General features: G+C 46.2%; 1 protein-coding gene across 2 annotated transcripts in view; it reads right to left on the bottom strand.

Annotated features, from left to right (window-relative positions):
• Positions 1-2,113: 2,113 nt before the first annotated feature.
• The window catches only part of CTNNA2 (catenin alpha 2), a 698,304-nt gene continuing 679,632 nt past the window's right edge, over positions 2,114-20,785 (bottom strand). For both annotated transcript variants that reach the window (XM_058193039.1, XM_058193037.1), the window contains one exon: positions 2,114-4,495. In XM_058193039.1, coding sequence (XP_058049022.1) covers positions 4,208-4,495 — 288 coding nt within the window. In that variant the 3' untranslated portion in view covers positions 2,114-4,207. The remainder of the gene's footprint in view (positions 4,496-20,785) is intronic.

Genomic DNA, 20,785 nt, shown 5'->3' with positions numbered 1-20,785 from the left:
AAAAAAACCAACGAAAAATGTGTAAGGGTGTTTAGAAATATTTCAAGAAATTATTTCTTATTTTTGTATAATTACACAATATTCATTCTACTCACTGGATTGTCTGCTATTTAAAGCGTTTTACCTGCTCCTGAAAAAGAAGTATATACTATTAAAGCAGAGCTGGTTGTAAGAAAAAGCACATTTCCTTGATGAAATGAATAATTTACCAAGTTTGATTGTCTGCCGCTTTTGGCTTTCAGAGTTGCTGCATTACTGACTTACTGTCACTTTTGAAAGCAATCATTTATTCGGAGATCTTGATTTTGTTTACTCCTAGCCAAGAAGGGGGGGGGAAAAATTCTTGGAAATAAAAAGAATTAAATTACGTTCTAAATACTTAAGGGAGATGACATAAAGTTATGGGTCAGGAATTAACGATGCATTAGAGTGTTTTCTATGGTTTCCAGTTCTTCTGATGTAGGGGAGATCCCTCTTCCTAATCTCTTAGAAGAATAGAATAACAGAGTTGGAAGGGACCTTGGAGGTCTTCTAGTCCAACCCCCTGCTTAGGCAGGGAACCCTACACCACTTCAGAAAAATGGTTATCCAACATCTTAAAAACTTCCAGTTGGAGGATTCACAACTTCTGGAGGCAAGTTGTTCCATTGGTTAATTGTTCTGTCAGGAAATTCCTCCTTAGTTCTAAGTTGCTTCTCTCCTTGATGAGTTTCCACCCATTGCTTCTTGTTCAATCCTCAGGTGCTTTGGAGAATAGCTCTTCTTTGGGGCAGCCCCTGAGATATTGCAAGACTGCTATCATGTCTCCCCTAGTCCTTCTTTTCATTAAACCAGACATACCCAGTTCCTGCAACCGTTCTTATGTTTTAGCCTCCAGTCCTCTAATCATCTTCAAACATCAAAATATCTTGTTGTACTATTTGGGGGAAAATATGATGAACAAGTCAAAAGGGGTTCTTACGTTTTGATGCAAAAGTATGATTACTTCCAAAAACGATGCAAACAATTCAATTGCCTGATTCTCTAAAGAACATCATTTTCATCGCTTTTTCTTCCACTGACGTTGCATGTCGGGAGCCAGCTGGGAAGGTTACAAATGGCAGTTTGTCATTAAGTGAATCTGGCTGCCCCACTGACTCGTCAGGAAGTCGAGGTGATCACACGACCCTGGGACACTGCGACCCATCATAACCGCGAATCAGTTGCCAAGAGTCTGAATTTTGAGCATGTGACTATGGCAGGGGTGAAATCTAAAAATTTTCCCTACCGGTTCTGTGGGTGTGGCTTAATTGGCGGGCGTGGCTTGGTGGTCAGGTGACTGAATGGGCATGACCAATAATAATAAATAATAAAAATAATAAAGTATACAAAACTTGGGAGCACACCAGTCTACCTTCTGTAAAAATAGAGGCACCGGTCTACTAATCGCCATTTTTTGGGAGGCACCAGTCTACCTTCTTTAAAAATAGAGGCACCGGTCTACTAATCGCCTTTTTTTGGGAGGCACCGGTCTACCTTCTTTAAAAATAGAGGCACCGGTCTACTAATCACTTTTTCTTGGGAGGCACCAGTCTACCTTCTTTAAAAATAGAGGAACTGGTCTACTACCCGCCTACAATGCTGATCAGCTGTAGTGCAGCCCTTTGAAGCGCCGTGGCAGTCATTTAAGGCCGTTTGCAGCTATATCACCACTGAGAGTTTTAGGGACAGAGAAGAGGAACAGTGAGGCATGGGTGGTGGGGTGGGGCAGGGATTTTTGCTACTGGTTCTCCAAACTACCCCCCCCCCCATCGCTACTGGATCGCGTGATCCGGTCCGAACTGGGAGCATTTCACCCCTGGACTATGGGGATGCCGTAACTGTGAAAAACCAGTCTGAAGTCGCTTTCCCCTCCCCCAGTATCGTCGTCACTTCAAACAGTCACTAAGTGAACAGTTGTAAGTTGAGGACTGCCTGTACAAAATGGGAGAAGACAGGAAGTCGCGGTTGAAATTCAGCAGTACATCGGTGAAAATATTGTCAACAAGTGCTCCAATCTAAGTTTGCTTTCTGCCGGAGTCTGGAGGACGAGGGAGTCAATGTTTATGTTGAACAAATGAGCCGTACAGAGAACGCCAAGGTTAAATAAGTTTATTGAGTTAGCGGTTATGATGGTCTATTGGATTATCTTGCCGTCAATCCAAAGCTACACCTACATATTTGTTTCTAAATTCCGACATGTTCTCAGCTCTCATGTCATTTTACACATTCTACCACCGGCTCTATGTCTAATAATATTAATCGTTATAATTATAATAATACAAAAGGCAATGTCAACCACCATGTTGTGCTTCATACTTCACCAGAAGAAACTCAAGTTTGAAAAGAAAAAAAGAAAAAAAACAAGTTTGATTGAAAGAGAGGGGCGGGGGGGGGAAATGGAGAAGGCAATGGCTCAAATTAGAGGAGGATTTGTTGTCGTAACGCTATTAGAAAGAAAAGAAAAAAAGAGGGGAGGGGAAGTGAGTTAAAAGGAAGCATTCATTCCGTGTTTTGTTTCGTTTTGTTTTTTTAAATCACCGTCTTGGTTAAAAAAATTCACATACCGTAATGAAGAGGGCTCAAAATTAAATCGTTTCATTATTCAGGCCACACAATCAAGCACATTGGCTAGCTTACAAAAGCAACACAAGCTGTTATGGACCCCCTCCCCCCGCTGCACTTTAAAGATTTCCCATCTGCAAATGTTCCTGCCAACCTCCACGTTTCCGGGCATGGGCACAAGGACTCTTCCTGCCCTAGAGAAGAGAATATTTGATCCTCGGGGTTGAGCTGTGGGGTCCTTGGGTGCTCCCCATGCTCAGTCGTCTTCCTGTAGACATTTCGTGACCCAACTAGGTAACATCACCAAGTGCTAGGGTTTGCTCTCTGTTTATATGTAAGCACCACCAAGGCCACACCCACCGACCCTGATAGGACAAGTCTTGCCCTATCAGAGTCAGAAGGTGTGGCCTCGGTGGTGCTTCCTACCAATTCAAACCAGGGATGGGCTCCTGGGGGTTCGGCAAGGTTCGGCTGATCCTCTAGCTAAGGATCACCGAGGTTTGGTGAACCCCCAAATGCCACCCCTGGCTGGCCACGCCCACCCTCCCCTCCCCTCCTTGGAGTCTCCATGCAGCCCTTTCATCATTCCAGTTAAGTGCAAGGGCTGCATGGTGGTTCTAGGAGGGCAAAAAATGGATCTACTGGAGGTTCCGGAATTCTGGAAACGGTCCTGTTTCTGGCCTCTGGAGGGCCTACGGACCCTGGCGGAAGCTGTTTTCACTCTCCTGGAGGCCCGTGGAAAGCCTCTGGAGCCTCAGGAGGGTGAAAAACAGGCCACCTGGAAGTTCTGGAAATGAGCCTGTTTCCGGCCTCCGGAGGGCCTTTGGATCCAGGGGAAAGCTGTTTTTGTCCTCCTGGAGGCTCGAGGAAAGCCTCTGGAGCCTGGGGAGGGCGAAAAATGCCCCCCCTGCCATGGTGCAGGCGGCCAACTAGACCACGCCTACCATGGCCACGCCCACCCAGCAACGGGGCAGCGAACCCGTTGCTAAAGGATCTGAAGCCCAGCCCTGATTCAAACAAACAAGCTCACCTTAAATAACAGCTCAATCAAGGGGACCCGCCAAGACCAACATCGACAGGGCAAACAACTTGCATATAAATAGAGAGTCAACCCTACTTCACCTAGCACGGATGATGTTACCTAGATCGGTGATGAAACGTCTGCAAGAAAACAACTAAGCTCGGAGCGCACCAAGGACCCCCCCCCTGCCCCGCACTTGCCATCCTGATCTCTCCTTCCCTATCCCGGTCTTACAATGCTATTTTTTTCCCCATTAAAAAAAAAAAAACCTTCTTTAAAAAATAAATAAAGTACAATAAAGCCTTTTTCGTTTCGTTTCGGTTTTTTTTTTTTTGCTACTTAAGGAATGAGACCGGTGAGAAAGGCCGCTAGTCAACATAAGAAATGCCATTATGTCTTCTTTTTTTTTTGTGGGGGTGGGGGGAAGGAATATTGCATGATGGCTTAATCGAGTCTCGGTTGCATGCAAAATTGACACTGCTTTATTATCCTGATTCTGCCCCAACACCCCCTCCCTATGCCAGACACATACAAGTTGGCAGGTACGCATACAAAAAACATGGAAGGCAATAGGAAAAAAAAAAAACCCCTCGTGGTGAAGCGTTAGAAGGAATCCATCGCTTTGAATTCGCTGAGCGCCTGTACGGGCGAAATGTGTTTCTTTTGGGAACCTCTTCGCACCCTGGTCTGATATTCCTCCGGCTTTTCCCTCTTGACTAACGGTTTCTTTTCCGGAGCCTTCATTTTCCAAGAGACCACCGGCGAGTTGACGGCGGCGGTGCCGTAGACTTTCTGATATTTGGTTGAAGCCACGTAGGAGGCTTTGACGGTAAGCACCACGGCGTTCATCAGGTTCTTAGCAGCTTGGATGAGGGACGTGGCACTGTCCAGCTGGGAAAAGAGCAGAAAAGATGGGAGGATTAACGTCCGGGAAGAGTTCAAAAGGCTGCGCAAAAGATTGTGGAGATGGATTTCATAATGTTGCCAAGGAGAAATATTGCGCATTAAAAAAAAAAATATCTACGGGCTGAAGCTGCTCTGTATTAAAAACGTATTGTTCTCAACTTACAATTCGTTTAGGGCAGTGATGGCCAAACTTTTTGCCATCGCGTGACAGGAGGGGGGGGTGTCGCGTGCGTGCGTGCCCATACCCATAATTCTATGCGCCCCACTCCTGTGCATGCGCACGCGACTCTTCCCCCAACACATGATGGCCCGGTAGGCCCTTTTTTCTCTCTTACCTGTCTCCAGAACCTCTCTATGAGTCAGGGGTGGTGGAAAATGGCCTTCCCCATCTCCCTGGAGGCCCTCCGGAGGCCAGAAACGGCTCGTTTACCAACTTCCGGTTGGACAGGAAGTGACGTTTTTTGCTGTCCGCAGCCTCCAGAGACTCCTAGAAAGGCTCTGGAGGCTTGAGGGACAGCAAAAAAACATCATTTCCTGTCCAACCGGAAGTTGCTAAACGGGTCGTTTCTGGGCTCCAGAGGGCCTTGGGAGGGGTGGGAAAGGCAGTTTTCCACCCCCCCGACTCCTAGAGAGGCTCTGGAGCCAGGTAAGAGAGAAAAACGGGCCTTCCCCACCACCACCCAGGCCCTCTGGAGGCAGGAAACAGCCTGTTTCCCTACTTCTGGTGGGCCCAGAAGGCCTGAAAATCAGCTGGCTGATGCGCGCATGTGCACCGGAGCTTAGCTCGCATACCCACTGATATGGCTACGCATGCCATCTGTGGCACGTGTGCCATAGGTTCGCCATCACGGGTTTAGGGGCTGTTTGAAATTAGAACAGCACTGAGAAAAGGAACTTAGGAATTTTTTTCACACTTATGACAGCTGCAGCACCCCCGTGCTCACGGGGTCAAAGTTCGGATGCTTGGCAACGTATTTATGACGGTTCGCAGTGTCCCAGGGTCATGTGATCCGCTTCTGCCACCTTCTGACAAGCAAGGTCAAGGGGGAAAGCCGGATCCCCTTAACAACCGTGCTACTTACTTAACAACTGCGGCGATTCACTTAACAACGGGGGGCAAGAAAAGTTGTAAAATGGGGCAAAACTCCCTTCACAAATTGTTCACTTAGCAGCATAAATTTTAGGCTCAAATCTGGACATAAGTCGAGGACTAACTATACTACAGCTTGATGAGCCATGGCGGGTGCAGTGGTTAGAACGCAGCATTGCAGGCTAAGTCTGCCCACTGCTGGGAGTTCAATCTCCTCACCGGCTCAAGGTTGACTCAAACTTCCGTCCTTCTGAGGTGGGTAAAACGAGGACCCAGATTGTTGGGGGCAAGAGGCTGACTGCAAACCACTTAGAGAGGACTGTAAAGCACTGTGAAGCAGTATATAACTTCTCTCCCTCCCTCCCTCCTTCCCCCCCTCTCTCTCTTCTATCATATCTATATCTACCTAAGAGCCGTGATAGTGCACTGGTTAGAATGCAGTATTGCAGGCTAATTCTGCCAACTGCCAACAGTTCGATCCTGACCGGCTCAAGGTTGACTCAGCCTTCCATCCTTCTGAGGTGGATAAAACGAGGACCCAGATTGTTGGGGGCCATATGCTGACTCTGTACACTGCTTAGAGACGGCTGTGAAGCACTCTGAGGCGGTATATAAGTCTAAGTGTTACTGCTATTGGTATAATTTTTTGGTTAAAAAATAGCAAAAATTATCGAGAAAGTGAGAAATCAAAGCACAACTAGAGCTTGAGACAAATCTGTTCGAGTGAATAGAGCAGTATGTATAATTGGGATTTTTTATACCTGTTAAGACACATTCTGGAGCCAGAGATTCATTTAGGAATTTTGGAAATATTATTGTCTAATAAAGAATGTTCTCAATAGCCCATTTCCAATATTAAAAAAAAATGTATTGGGTTTTACATGAGGCATACCACTCTGCCTGACAATAGGACATTGAGGGTCATCAAACCGTTATTGTGCCAATATAACAGGAGTGAGAAGACAGGTTTTTATATCATACTAGCTGATAAGCTGGCATTGCCTGGGTATTTATTTATCCCAATCCTGTATTAGATAGGAAGAGCAACTTCATCCTGAGCCCTGATTTCGGCGAGAATTAAATTAGTTATAAATGTTTTTCCCTGTGCCCCCAGGAGCGTCAAGTACAATGATACCACCTTGTTGTTTTGCTAGCTAATCCATGATCATTTGGTATGCTTTTTCCTGATCTTGGTTTTATTGATCATGGGCACACATTTGTCCTCAAGAATAATCAAAGCCTTGTTGAAAATGTCTGGACCAAACGTAATTTCTAATGTTGGATTTTCCCCCCTAACCAGAGGGAGCCCCCTTGTGGACTACTGTGAAACCATTACCATGGCAACTCCACTGTGCTGCACAGTAGAAGCCATTTTAAGGCAGTACAGTAGAAGCCATTGTAAGGCACAACAGGCTGTATCTTAACAGAACATGAGGGATGTTAGGGGTGTCTTACCCCCACAATATTTCTTTCCAGAGAGTAAGGCATCTGTGGACCAAGTTTGGTTGAAATTGCTCAAGGCGTTCCAGAATTATGCTGGAACATACACACAGTTATTTATATATATATAGATTAGCTGTGACTGGGAGACTCTCAAAAACGCTTAAAGAAGTCACTGAGGCAAAGGGTCATATGAGATTGTGATGAAAAGTCATTCAGGGAGTTTCAATCCCAGCTGCATTGGACAATGGTTACCATACAGGTAGTCCTCACCTTACAACCGTTCATTTAGTGACCCTTCAAAGTTACAACAGCCCCACAAAATGTGACTTATGACCGTTTTTCACAGTTATGACTTTCGCAGCATCGCCATGATCATGCGATCGAAATTCAGATGCTTTAAACTGACTGACTCATGCTTATGACCTTTGCTGCGTCATGTGATCCCCTTTTGCGACCTTCCGACCAGCAAAGTTGATGAGGAAGCCACCGGGTTCCTCACTTACCAACTGCAGCGATTCACTTAAGAGCTGTGACAAGGAAGGTCGTACATTGGGGCAAAACCCCCTTAACAAATGTCTCGCTGAACAATAGAAATTTGGGGCTCAGTTGTGGTCGTAAGTCGAGGACTGCCTGTATTGTCAAGGTGGTGAAGAAGTCCAGAACTGATAATGAATGAAGGTCTCAATGTTGGATGGCTTTTAATACTGTTACGGCTTTGTTTTAACTACATCTTGTATTTATAGTTTGCCTCGACTTACAAGCATTCATCCACTGTCCCGTAGTGGTCATGTGATCATCATTGGTAATCTTCCCAGCCAGCTTTCGACAAGCAAAGTCAATGGGTAAAACAGGATTTGCTTAATGACCTCATGATTCACTTAACGACTGTGGCAAGAACGGTCTTAAAATGGTGGGCAACTCGCTTAATGATTCCCTTGCTTAGCAACGGAAATAACGGGCTCAATTGTGGTCGTAAACTGAGGATTAGCTGTAGTGTCGTTATACTATCCCTCTCAGTGGTGAAATCTGAACCAGGTTACTACCAGATCTCTGGCTGTGCCTGTGCATGTGCAGTGCGCACCATGCACCTAATGCACAGTGTACGCGAAAAGGAGGCATGGGGTAAGTAGAACAGTGCATGGGGGGGGGGTGATCAGCTGTGGTGTGCAATTTTTTTTTTTACTTTTAAAAGCATTTTTTTTACAACCTATTCGGCCAAATCGATTGGAAAAAAAATGCTTTTAAAAGTTAAAAAGCAGTAAAGTTTAAAAAAAGGCTCTGACGATTGCGCGGCTCAGCTGTGATTATCAGAGCCTTTTTTTTTACTTTTTAAAAGCATTTTTTAAAAGAAGCGGCAAGCAGGCAAGTGGGCGACTGGGCGATTGGGTGGCCATTGGTGAGGGGGGGAGGGATTTTTTTTTAATTATTATTTATTTATTTGATTTTTATACCGCCCTTCTCCCGAAGGACTCAGGGCGGTGTACAGGCAAGATAAAACAATACAATATACAGATTAAAATACCATTTAAAAAAAAACTTATTTAAATTAGCCTAACATTAAAAAATTTCCATACTAAAAACCCCGTTTAAAAATTGATGAAAGATAAAATTCAAGACAGCCCCGCGCAAATAAAAAGATGCGTCTTCAGTTCGCGACGGAATGTCCGAAGGTCAGGTATTTGGCGTAAACCCGGGGGAAGTTCGTTCCAGAGTGTGAGCCCCACAGAGAAGGACCTTCCTGGGGCCGCCAGCCGACATTGCTTGGCGGACGGCACCCCGAGAAGTCCCTCTCTGTGAGAGCGTACGGGTCGGTGGGAGGCATGTGGTAACAGCAGGCGGTCCCGTAAGTACCCAGGCCCTAAGCCATGGAGCGCTTTAAAGGTCGTAACCAACACCTTAAAGCGCACTCGAAAGGCCACAGGCAGCCAGTGCAGTCTGCGAAGGGGCGGTGTTATATGGGAGCTACGCGAGCTCCTCTATCACCCGCAGCTGCATTCTGACTAACTGAAGCCTCCGAGTGCACTTCAAGGGGAGCCCCATGTAGAGAGCATTACAATAATCCAGGCGAGAGGTAATGAGCGCATGAGTGACCGTGCACAAGGCATCCCGATCAAGGAAGGGGCGCAACTGCCGAACCAGGCGAACCTGGTGGAAGGCCCCCCTGGAGACGGCCGTCAAATGATCTTCAAACGACAGCCGTTCATCCAGGAGGACACCTAAGTTGCGCACCCTATCGCTTGGGGCCAGTAACTGCCTCCAACACTCAGCCGGGGCTGCAGCTGACTGAATCGGGGTGCCGGCATCCACAGCCACTCCGTCTTGGAGGGATTAAGCTTGAGCCTGTTTCTCCCCATCCAGACCCGTACGGCTTCCACGCATCGGGACAGCACTTCAACAGCTTCATTGGGGTGGCCTGGGGTGGAAAAGTACAGCTGGGTGTCATCAGCGTACAGCTGGTATCTCACCCCAAAGCCACTGATGATCTCACCCAACGGCTTCATATAGATGTTGAACAGAAGGGGCGAGAGAATCGACCCCTGCGGCACCCCACAAGTGAGGTCCCTTGCGGTCGACCTCTGCCCCCCTGTCAACACCGTCTGCGACCGGTCAGAGAGATAGGAGGAGAACCACCGATATACGGTGCCTCCCACTCCCAATCCCCCCAACCGGCGCAGCAGGATACCATGGTCGATGGTATCAAAAGCCGCTGAGAGGTCTAATAGGACCAGGGCAGAGGAATAACCCCTGTCCCTGGCCCTCCAGAGATCATCCACCAATGCGACCAAAGCTGTCTCCGTGCTGTACCCGGGTCGGAAACCGGACTGGAACGGGTCTAGATAGACGGCTTCATCCAGGTATTGGGGTAGCTGTCGCGCCACAGCACTCTCTACAACCTTCGCAACAAAGCGAAGGTTGGAGACTGGACGATAATTACCCAAAATAGCTGGGTCCAGGGAGGGCTTCTTGAGGAGGGGTCTCACCACCGCCTCTTTCAAGGCGGCAGGGAAAACCCCTTCCAACAAAGAAGCGTTGATAATCTCCTGGAGCCAGCCTCGTGTCACCTCCTGAGTGGCCAGTACCAGCCAGGAAGGACACGGGTCCAGTAAACATGTAGTGGCGTGAAGCCTCCCCAACAGCCTGTCCACGTCCTCGGGAGCCACAGGGTCAAACTCATCCCAAATGGACTCAACAAGACGTGTCTCCTCTCCCTCGCCTGGATCATCCCAATTTCGGTCCAGACCATCCCGGAGCTGAGCGATTTTATCGTATAGATAACCACTAAACTCAGCACGTCCCTGCAACGGGTCATCCCGCACCTCCTGATGAAGGAGGGAGCGGGTCACCCGAAACAGGGCGGCCGGGTGGTTATCTGCTGACGCAATGAGGGTGGAGGTATATGAGCGCCTCGCCTCCCTCATTGCCACTAGGTAGGTCCTAGAATAGGACCTCACTAGTGTCCGATCAGCTTCGGAACGGCTGGACCTCCAGGTGCTCTCTAGACGTCTTCTCCGGCGTTTCATCTCCCTCAGCCCCTCGGAGAACCAAGGGGCCAAACGAGATCTGCGCCGGGTCAGAGGTCGCAAAGGCACGACACGGTCCAAGGCCCCAGCTGCGGCCCGCTCCCAGGCCGCAACTAGTTCCTCAGTCGTGCTATCGGTTCCCCGAACCCCCACCACCATCGTTACCGGATCGGCCGATCAGGTCTGAACCGGGAGCATTTCACCCCTGATCCCTCTCTATGATATACACCTGTCCTAAACAGCCCTTTGATTTCTAGCAAGAGGCAGACATAATTTGTCACCATTCAGGTAGTCCCCGATTTACGACCACAACTGAGATCAAAATTTCCGTGGCTAAGTGAAGGTGGCTGTTAAAATGACTTGCACATGATTTTACAATCGTCTTTTTTTGGGGCCATGGTTAATTGAATCACGCTAGAGGACGTGGCACTAATATACTTTATTTTCCCTAATATCAATCAGCTTGACTGATTTTTGAACCTGCCTATCCTCACTTTCCCTGTAATCCTAGACCAGTGATGATTTTTGGTGCCCCAAAATGTAATGTGAGTGGACCCCCTCCCATGCATGCGCGCACTTTCACCACGCATGTGCCTCCCTCCATGCACGCACATTCCCTGCGCATGTACCCCAAACTGATCACCCATTTTCGGCTTCCAGGTTAGTGCAAGAGGACTTCCAGGCCCAAAGGAGCTTGCCCCCCCCGTACCCCATTTTGAGCCTGGAAGGCCTCCTGCACCAACCTGGAAGCCAGAACGGGATGCGGGGGTGCTGCGCGAACCCCCCAAATGCAATGTGAGCGCCTCCCTGTGCATGCACCCCACCCCCCATGCATAAGTGTGGGTGTCGGCCATATAAGCTCCGCCCCTGCGCATGCGCGGCAGAGACCGAAGACCAGCTGGCCAGCAGGAGGTGTGTTGTGACTCCAGCCCCCGAACCTGGCCCCGTGCCCGAAACTGACTCCGAGAGTGAGGGGGAAGGGCCGGTAAGGCTTACCTCGGGAGCACTGATTACTTTGGCTCAGTTCCAGGAGCCAGAACCAGACCAGTTGGAGGATGTAACGAGGCCGTCATCCCCTGATTCCTCCCTTCCCCAGGCTACACCCTCAGACCCAGCTGATAATAATAATAATAATAATAATAATAATAATAATCAAGCTTGGATTAACCCGCGCTTCAGAAGATTAGAGAGGCGGCGTCATCAAAGGGAAGGATGGGGCAGGAGCCCCACCCCACAGGATATATAAGGAGCTTTGAGACTGCTCTCACTCCACAGGAAGCAAAGTTTAGCTGATCCGTTTCAAAAAGAGCTGAAAGTCTTGCTACGTGAGTCATTTGTTTGAACTTTGGCAGGCAGCTGCGATTTCTCTGCCAGGACTGATAAGAGCCGTGAATCCACTGGCTGAAGGCCAGCTCATTACTCCGAGGTAGGGAAGGAGACAGAACAAGGTGTGTGCGCATGCACGATGGAGCTGAGCTGGGACGACAGCTGGCGTGCCCGCAGAGAGGCCTCTGTGCGCACACCTGTGTGCCACCTTTGGCATCATGGTCCTAGATTGTCGTAGAACAATCGGAGATTTCCCTGCAGCTCCCAGCCGCATTCAGAAATGCTTCTGATTTGCTGTACTGTCAAGAACAGGCCAACGAAGCATTCCTAAGCTATATTAACATTTTCTAACAAAAGCCCTCTTTATATTGCTTGGCTGTCACATGCAAACTAAGCTCCTGAGCTATCTTGTTCACTTAGAATGCCAAGCATTACGGAAAACCACAGCTACTTTGTTCAAAAATAATTCATTGGCATGTATTTTTCAACTGGTAATTAATTTTTAATCTCCAGATTCAAGGTCACTTCTGCTTTCCCCACCAAAAAAAAGAAAGAAAAGAAAAGGCATTTATCTTCCATCATTTCACTTTGGGGGGGTGGGGAAGAAAAGAAAAGATCTAATATATATATATACGGTACATTCAGTCAGCCTAACGGTAACACCATCCCGACTCGGTAGCAGTCGTAGAATTGAAAGGGACCTTGGAGGTCATCTAGTCCAACCCCCTCCTCTGGAGAACTGTGATCCATTGTCCGATACCTAGGCTGAAACTGACAAAGCACATCTTGATATGGATAAAATTGGCAAATATCATGAACATGGGCCTGGGCCTCTGTGGCTCAGACTGCTAATGCAGTCTGTTATTAACAGCAGCTGCCTGCAATTACTGCAGGTTCTAGTCCCACCAGGCCCAAGGTTGACTCAGCCTTCCATCCTTTATAAGGTAGGTAAAATGAGGACCCAGATTGTTGGGGGGCAATAAGTTGACTTTGTATATAAATATACAAATAGAATGAAGACTATTGCTAACATAGTGTAAGCCGCCCTGAGTCTTCGGAGAAGGGCGGGATATAAATGCAAAAAAACAACAACAAAAAAAAACATCCCCTCGTGATATTAAAAGTTCCTCTTTTTAATAATAAGAGTTCCTCACTCAGATCCTTCACCTAGAACACGGGTCTCCAACCTTGGCAACTTTAAGACTTGTGGACTTCAACTCCCAGAATCCTGGGATTCTGGGAGTTGAAGTCCACAAGTCTTAAAGTTGCCAAGGTTGGAGACCCCTGACCTAGAAGTCATCACCTTGACTCCCAAAAAGGTAAAGGCTGTAAAACCTTGCAAGGCGCCACGCTACATTTTCTTTCTAATGGACCAGGTGCGCTTTCTAGTAATTTCTAGAAGTCGGGCTGAGTTCACACACTGTACAAAGACTATAGATTAGTGATGGCGAACCTACAGCACGCAGAGCCATCTCTCTGAGCACGCCAGCTGTCGCCCATTTCGTCCGTTGCAAGCATGCCGGGGAACTGCGCTTCCCGGTTTATGGTGCTCCCGTGTGTGTGTGCTGGGGAGCTGCTCTTCCGATTTTCGGCGCTCTGGCATGTGCGCACGCTCCCGTTTCAGCACTCGGTGGCGAAGAGGTTTGCCAACACTGCTATAGATGGTTAAGGTGATGGCTTATAAATCAGGAGATGGTGAGTTGTAGTCTCACCTCAGGCACGAAAGCCATCTGGGTGACTTTGGACCAATCACCAGGAGATGGCGAGTTCTAGTTCCACCTTAGGCATGAAAGCCATCTAGGTGACTTTGGACCAATCACTAGGAGATGGTGAGCTCTAGTTCCACCTTAGGCCCGAAAGCCATCCGGGTGACTTTGCGCCAATCACCAGGAGATGGTGAGTTCTAGTTCTGCCTTAGTGATGAAAGGCATCTGGGTGACTTTGGACCAATCACCAGGAGATGGCGAGTTCTAGTTAGGCACAAAAGCCATCTGGGTGACTTTGGACCAATCACCAGGAGATGGCGAGTTCTAGTTCCACGTTAGGCATGAAAGCCATCTGAGTGACTTTGCACCAATCACCAGGAGATGGTGAGTTCTAGTTCTGCCTTAGCGATGAAAGCTAGCTGGGTGACTTTGAGCCAATCCTTCTCCGTCTGCTCAATTCCCATCACAGGGTTGTTGTTGTGGGGATAATAGGAGGAGCAAAGTCTGTTGCATGTGTTTTCTGCATTGTTATTTGTAGAGATGATAAAGGCAGGATACCATTCAAGAAATAAAGAAAATGTTTTTTTTTTAAAAAAAACAACCTTTGAAAGGAGAGAAAGCTGGGACGAGCTTCCCAAGAAATTTCATGAGCGTGGAAAACTTCACACTTTTGAGAAGAAGCACCCTTTGAAGTATTCCTGCATATCCTCGGTGAGCGCAGTGGTTAGAGTGCAGTATTGTAGGCTACTTCTGCTGCCTGCCGGCTGCCTGCAGTTTGGCAGTTCATATCCCACCAGGCTCAAGGGTGACTCAGTCTTCCATCCTTCCGAGGTGGGTAAAATGAGGACCCAGATTGTTGTGGGCAAGAGGCTGACTCTGTAAAACCGCTTAGAGAGGGCTGTAAAGCACTGTAAATCGGTATATAAGTCTTATTGCTATTGCTGACCCAAAGCACACATACCGTTATTTGGAAGGATTTGCATCCTTGCATAGCCCTACTTGAAAGCAAGGAGGTCAAGGCGTCTTCCTTATTAAGAGCAGAATGCAAAGCATGAAACAATAGCTTGAATTTCAGACAGGCACCATCGTTTGAAGATCTGGGAAAACATCCTAGCAATCAGCACAGCTTGACATCCCAAACAATTACATCTCCTTCACAGGCTATGTTCATGCAAAGGCTGAGCTGCCATCTGCTAAGGGTGCTTTAATCTGCAGGGAGCATGGAATTCTCAAAGGTTTTTTTCTTTTTTTCCTTTTCATACTCTTTGGTGCTACTTCTAACTATGATGTAATCTTATTATAAGCATATTCTTACAATCAGCACCGCAGTGGAACGGTTGGTTGCAACCGTCAGTTGGAGTTGGCATTTTTCTCCACCTAGCGTGTCTGTCCAAGGACCTGAGATGAGGCAGGTGTGGCTGATTGAGGATGTTACGAGGTATCGTCGCAGGATGTAAGCTGTTCCAAGCAAAGCTACCTTTTGCAATTGACCGCTGGGGAGTTTGTCGATGACCGTGGTGTTCAAGTGGTGCTCCAGATGTTTTGGGATTATACCAAGGTGCCTATCACTATTATTATTATGGTTCGTCCCAGCCCGCCAGAAGTTTAGACTGGGTTTGGCATTTTTCTCCACTGATCGAGACCTTCCTAAGGACCTGAGATAGGCAGAGGTTGTTGTTTGATGGCGATAAATTATCACGATACATAAGAATCACAATTTCAACGATGTCAATAGTATTATAAAAAGGTCGCTACAGGTAGTTGTCGACGTACGAGCACAATTTTTGGCCCAAATTTCCATTGTTAAGCAAGACAGTTGTCAAAGGGAGTCTTGTTCCATTTTGCGACCTTTCTTGCTGCAGTTGTTAAGTGAATCTCTGCAGTTGTTAAGTTAGTAACATGGTTGTTAAGTGAATCTCGCTTCGTCATTGATTTTGCTGATCAGAAGTTTACAAAAGGTGACCAACTGATCCCAGGACACTTCAACTGTCACATATATATATATGAACCAGTTGTCAAGCATCCGAATTTTGATCATGAGAACATGGGATGTTGAAACAGTCGTAAGTGTGGAAAAAATAGCAAAAAAAGGTCCTACATCACCTTCTCATCATTATTGCAACTTCGAACAGCCACTAAATGAATGGTTGTCATCTGAGGATTATCTGTATTCTTCACAACGGACTGGATGTTGACTTAGACAAAATAAGAGAATTCCTTGGGAGAACTCGTAAGTTCATATCAAAGATGTGACTCGCACTTGGGACTTCTTGGTTCAGTTGAAGTTTTGGATGCAATAACTGATAACTGATCAGAATAACACAATAAATAACAGAATATCAGAGTTGGAAGGGACCTTGGAAGTCTTCTAATCCAGGGGTCTCCAACCTTGGCAACTTTAAACCTGGAGGACTTCAACTCCCAGAATACCCCAGCCAGCTTTGCTGGCTGGGGAATTCTGGGAGTTGAAGTCCTCCAGGCTTATAGTTGCCAAGGTTGGAGACCCCTGTTCCAATCCAACCCCCTGCTCAAGCAATAGACCCTATACCAGTGTTGGCAAACCTTTTCGGCACTGAGCGGCAAAATGGGAGCGCGCCCACGCGCCCGCAACCAGAAGAACAGTGAGCCATCACCCGTTGCTCTTGGGGTTCCACCGCACCGACCAGCTGGTCTTCACGTGTGTGGGAGCACCGGAAGACCATGTGGCTGGTGCTCATGTGCGTGCAGGAAAGAGGAAGATCATCCACTGGGCAGCTGCTCTTTCGGTTTTGGGCGCTTCCGCGCGCATGAAGACCAGCTGGCCGGCGTGCCAGAAACCGGAAGAGCAAAGGGTGACAGCTCGTGGGCCCAGTGAGATGGCTCTGCGTGCCACTTCCGGCACACGTGCTATAGGTCCACCATCACGGCCCTACACCATCTCAGGCAAACAGCTGTCCAGCCTCTTCTTGAAAACCTTTTCTTGAAAACCTCCAGCGATGGAGCACCTACAACTTCTGCAGGCAAGTTGTTCCACTTATTGATTGTTCTCACTCTCAGGAAATTTCTCCTTAGTTCTAAGTTGCTTCTCTCCTTGATTAGTTTCCACGCATTACTTCTTGTCCTGCCCTCAGGTGCTTTGGAGAATAGTTTGACTCCCTCTTCTTTGGGGCAGCCCCTGAGATATTGGAACACTGCTATCATGTCTCCCCTAGTTCTTCTTTTCACTAGATTAGACATACCCAATTTCTGCAACCTATTTCGTTCTCCCTATGTTGTGATATGATAATATCGATCATATGATCCTTTTCTTACAGCCCCACCTATCTCACAGGTTTACTGCTGTGAGGGGGGAAAAGAGGACCAAAAGACCCTTCAGTTCGTGGAAGCAAGCAGAATATAAATATAATAAATGAATTGAATAATAAAACACTACTTGATATATCACAGAGAAAGATCCAAATTCAACAATTGTTCTTCTGGGCTATTTTTCTATATACAGATAATCATTTCATGAATCGCGGCACTAAAGAATTATATTCTTTCAAGATATCTATATACCACTGCATTCTCATTATATATTTAGATTGCTGGACCCTCTATGTTAGACAACATACAAAGTACATATATATTAGAAAAATAGTGTTCCTTTCATCAAAATCACATAATAAAATACAGGTAGTCCTCAACTGATGACCATAATGGAGCACAACATTTCTGTTGTTCAGTGAGACATTTGTTAAGTGAGCTTTGCCCCATTTTATAACCTTTCTTGCCACAGTTGTTAAGGGAATCACTGCGGTTGTTATGTTAGTAACACAGTTGTTAAGCGAATCTGGTTCCCCAGGGCCTTTGCTTGACCCCAGAAACACCGCAACCGTCATAAATATGAGTCAGTTGCCAAGCATCTGAATTTTGATCACACGACCACGGAGAGGCTACAATGGTCATAAATGTGAAAAATGGTCATAAGTCACTTTTTCAGTACCATTGTAATTTTGAACGGTCACTAAACAAACTATTGTAAGTCAAGCACTACCCTTAACTCTGTTTGGAATATAACCATGAACACGAAAGCTTTGAATTTTGGAAGGCGGTTGTGGAATCTTTTCTTTAAAAACAAAACAAAAAACCCTCCACTTAATCACATTTAAAATAATTTACTTATCTGGACATAATGCACATTTAATTCATTAAGATAGATTGCGAGGTAATATAACTGGTCAATCCAAAGCTTAGTTACACTCATTTGCATTTTTTCAATTACTAGACAGAAAACTATTGGGACTCCGAGGCAAAATTAATTGTATATTTAACCAATTCTGAATTTTAATGCAACCTACCAATGCTATTTTTCTCCTCATAACAGATAACAAACATATCAAAAACTATAGACAGCTGTTTCGCTAGAAATATTTTCCCCTTTGAAATGAGATATTAATGCCTCAAAATTGCTCGGCTATTCTCGCCACAGTGTATGTGTGTGAAATATAAATAAATAAAAAGAGCACAGGGCAATATATATACATTTGCATGCAAAAAGATTCATTTCTTCAACGGGATGATTTAATTGCCTCAGCCAATGTAATTTTTAAACAATAAAATTTAAAAATGGGATCGCATCTCATTTCGCATGCAAGGGATTCCCTTCTTAATATAAGGAGATATTTAATTTATGATAACTGGAGGGGAAAACTCCAGGCAAAATGCAATCATAAAAGATAATTAAACATGCCTTAAAATTTCAGTTTGTGAGTTATCTGAAGAACAAGACTTTGAGGAAGAAATGGAGATTGTTTCACCTCAGTCAGCAGTATATAATAACTTTAACAGATAATTCTAATTATTTTCACTTTAAATAAGATTTGTAGACGTATCAACGTGTACACATAAAACATGAGGGTGAGGAAACTACCTTATTTAGCTCCGGTTCTTTTTCCTCAAAGGGGAAAAATGCAGTTGTGTAAAGTTTGACAGAATAATATAGACTTGCAGTGGTAAAAATAAGAATTAACCACAGTGGGAAGTATCTGCTTCAGTCCTGGGTATAAATGGATGTCAACAGTGGGGACCAATTTCTAATGCACAACTACAGCAAACTACAGATCATGAATCACTGAAACTATGGCCGGGAGTTAATAATAATAATACTAATAATTTAATTTTTATACCGCCCTTCTCCCGAAGGACTCAGGGCGGTGAACAGGCAAATAAAATAATACAATATATTACAATAAAACACATTTTAAAAAACTTATTCAAAATAGCCTAAATTTAAAATACCATTTTGCATTTCTGGAAAATCATCATTTCTCCTTCCTTCCTTCCTTCCTTCCTTCCTTCCTCCTCCCCTTCCCCCTCCCTCTCCTTCTCCCCTCCTTCTCCTCTTCTTCTCTCCCTCTTTCTCCTTTCTCTCCTCTTCCTCTTTCCCCCACCCTTTCTTCTCCTACCCCTCTCTCCTCCTCCTCCTCCTCTTCCCCCTCCCACCTTCTTCTTCTCCTCCCCGTCCCTCCCCTTCTCCTTCTCTTCCTTCCCCTCCTTCCTCCTCCTCTTCTTCTCCCCTTCCCCCTCCTTCTTCTCCTCCTCTTCTCCCCTCCTTCTCCCCTCCCACCCCTCCTTCTCCTCTTCTTCTCTTCCTTCCCTCCTTCCTCCTCCTCTTCTTCTTCCCCTCCCTCCTTCTCCTCCTCTTCTTCTTCCCCTCCTCCTCCTCCTCTTCTTCTCCCTTCCCCTCCTTCTTCTCCTCCTCTTCTCCTCCCGTCCCTCCTTCTCCTTCTCTTCCTTCCCCTCCTTCCTCCTCCTCTTCTTCTTCCCCTCCCTCTCCTTCTCCTCCTCTTCTTCTCCCCCTCCCTTTTCTCCTCATCCTCCTCCCTCCCTCTCCTCGTCCTCCTCCTCTTCTTCTTTCTTCTTCTTCTTCTTCTTCCCCTCCTCCTCCCCTTCCTTTACTCCTCCTCCTTCAACATGTGATCAACTCTTGTGACCTTCTGACAAGCAAAGTCAAAGGTGGAAGCCAGATTCCTTTAACAACCATGTGGCTAACTTAACCAGTGATTCACTTAAGAACCGCGGCAAGAAATGGGGCAAAATTCACCTAAGATCGGTCTCACTTAAAAATGTCTCACTCAGCAACATCAATTTTGGGCTCAGCTGTGATGTAAGTCGTAAGTCGAGGAGTACCCATTGTATTAGTCAGTTCCCAGGGGGCCTTGGATGTTCAGGTTAATTTTGAGCTGGGAAGGGATCCATATGTAGATAGCTTTGCTCTGCAAATCCCATTTGCTTCCTAGTCATTTCAATGTTCTCTTCTCATTTGCAGCGAACTTTTTCCAATAATATAACAACGGTCTTCTTTCGCATTTGAGTAATGATCCGTGTCTTTATTTAATTTTTTAAAAACGTAAGCGTAGAGACGGCTGGAGCTTTTAAAAGCTCTCACAATCAACAAAAATAAAATCTAATAAGTTTCTCTTCCCCACCCACTAAAGCTTTCTAATCGAGGAAACGGTGTCGGGCTTTTTCAAACCGAGCTGCACTTAATTTGGGCCACTAATTACCTATTTTTCATCCTCCCCAGATTTCAACGAACAGTAGAATTTTTTTATTCCATTTTAGATCTATTCTCTTCTGACGTTTTTAACATTATCCCACGTATGGCGGGCCAGGATCTCAAGCAGAGACAAGCATAAGAGGTAACTAAGCAAGGGCGGGGGGGGGGGGGGACGACAAAAAAGTCACTGGCCATGGAAGTAACATTCTCACACAACAATTTCCGTGGGCAATTTTGTGCAAGAGTTTTTGACATCTCTTTGACAAGGGACCAGAGCTAAAGGAAGATATAAGCAAGGCGGAGACCGTTTTGCCTTTATTTCAATACTGAAGGATATAAGGCAGAAAAGAGGATTAACAAGATCTGAAAACAAGAAGGAAAAATTCATACGCTTCTTCTGTTCAAAATACAGGTACATCCTCAAGTTACAACAGTTCATTTAATGACTGTTCGAAGTTGCGACGTCACTGAGATGAGTGACTTAAGACCATTTTTAATACTTACCAACCCAGTGGTGGGTTGCTACTGGTTAATCTCAGTTCAGGCGAACTGGTAGCAGCAGCAGCAGCCGGAGGCACCGCCTAACCGCCCCGACGTCGTCAAATACGATCGGCGCATGCACAGAAGCTCTCATATTTACGACGGTTGCAGTGTCACCGGGCCACGTGA

Source organism: Ahaetulla prasina, chromosome 8, assembly GCF_028640845.1.
Source record: "Ahaetulla prasina isolate Xishuangbanna chromosome 8, ASM2864084v1, whole genome shotgun sequence".
Taxonomy (NCBI): domain Eukaryota; kingdom Metazoa; phylum Chordata; class Lepidosauria; order Squamata; family Colubridae; genus Ahaetulla; species Ahaetulla prasina.
This window is presented reverse-complemented; position numbering and strand designations above follow the sequence as displayed.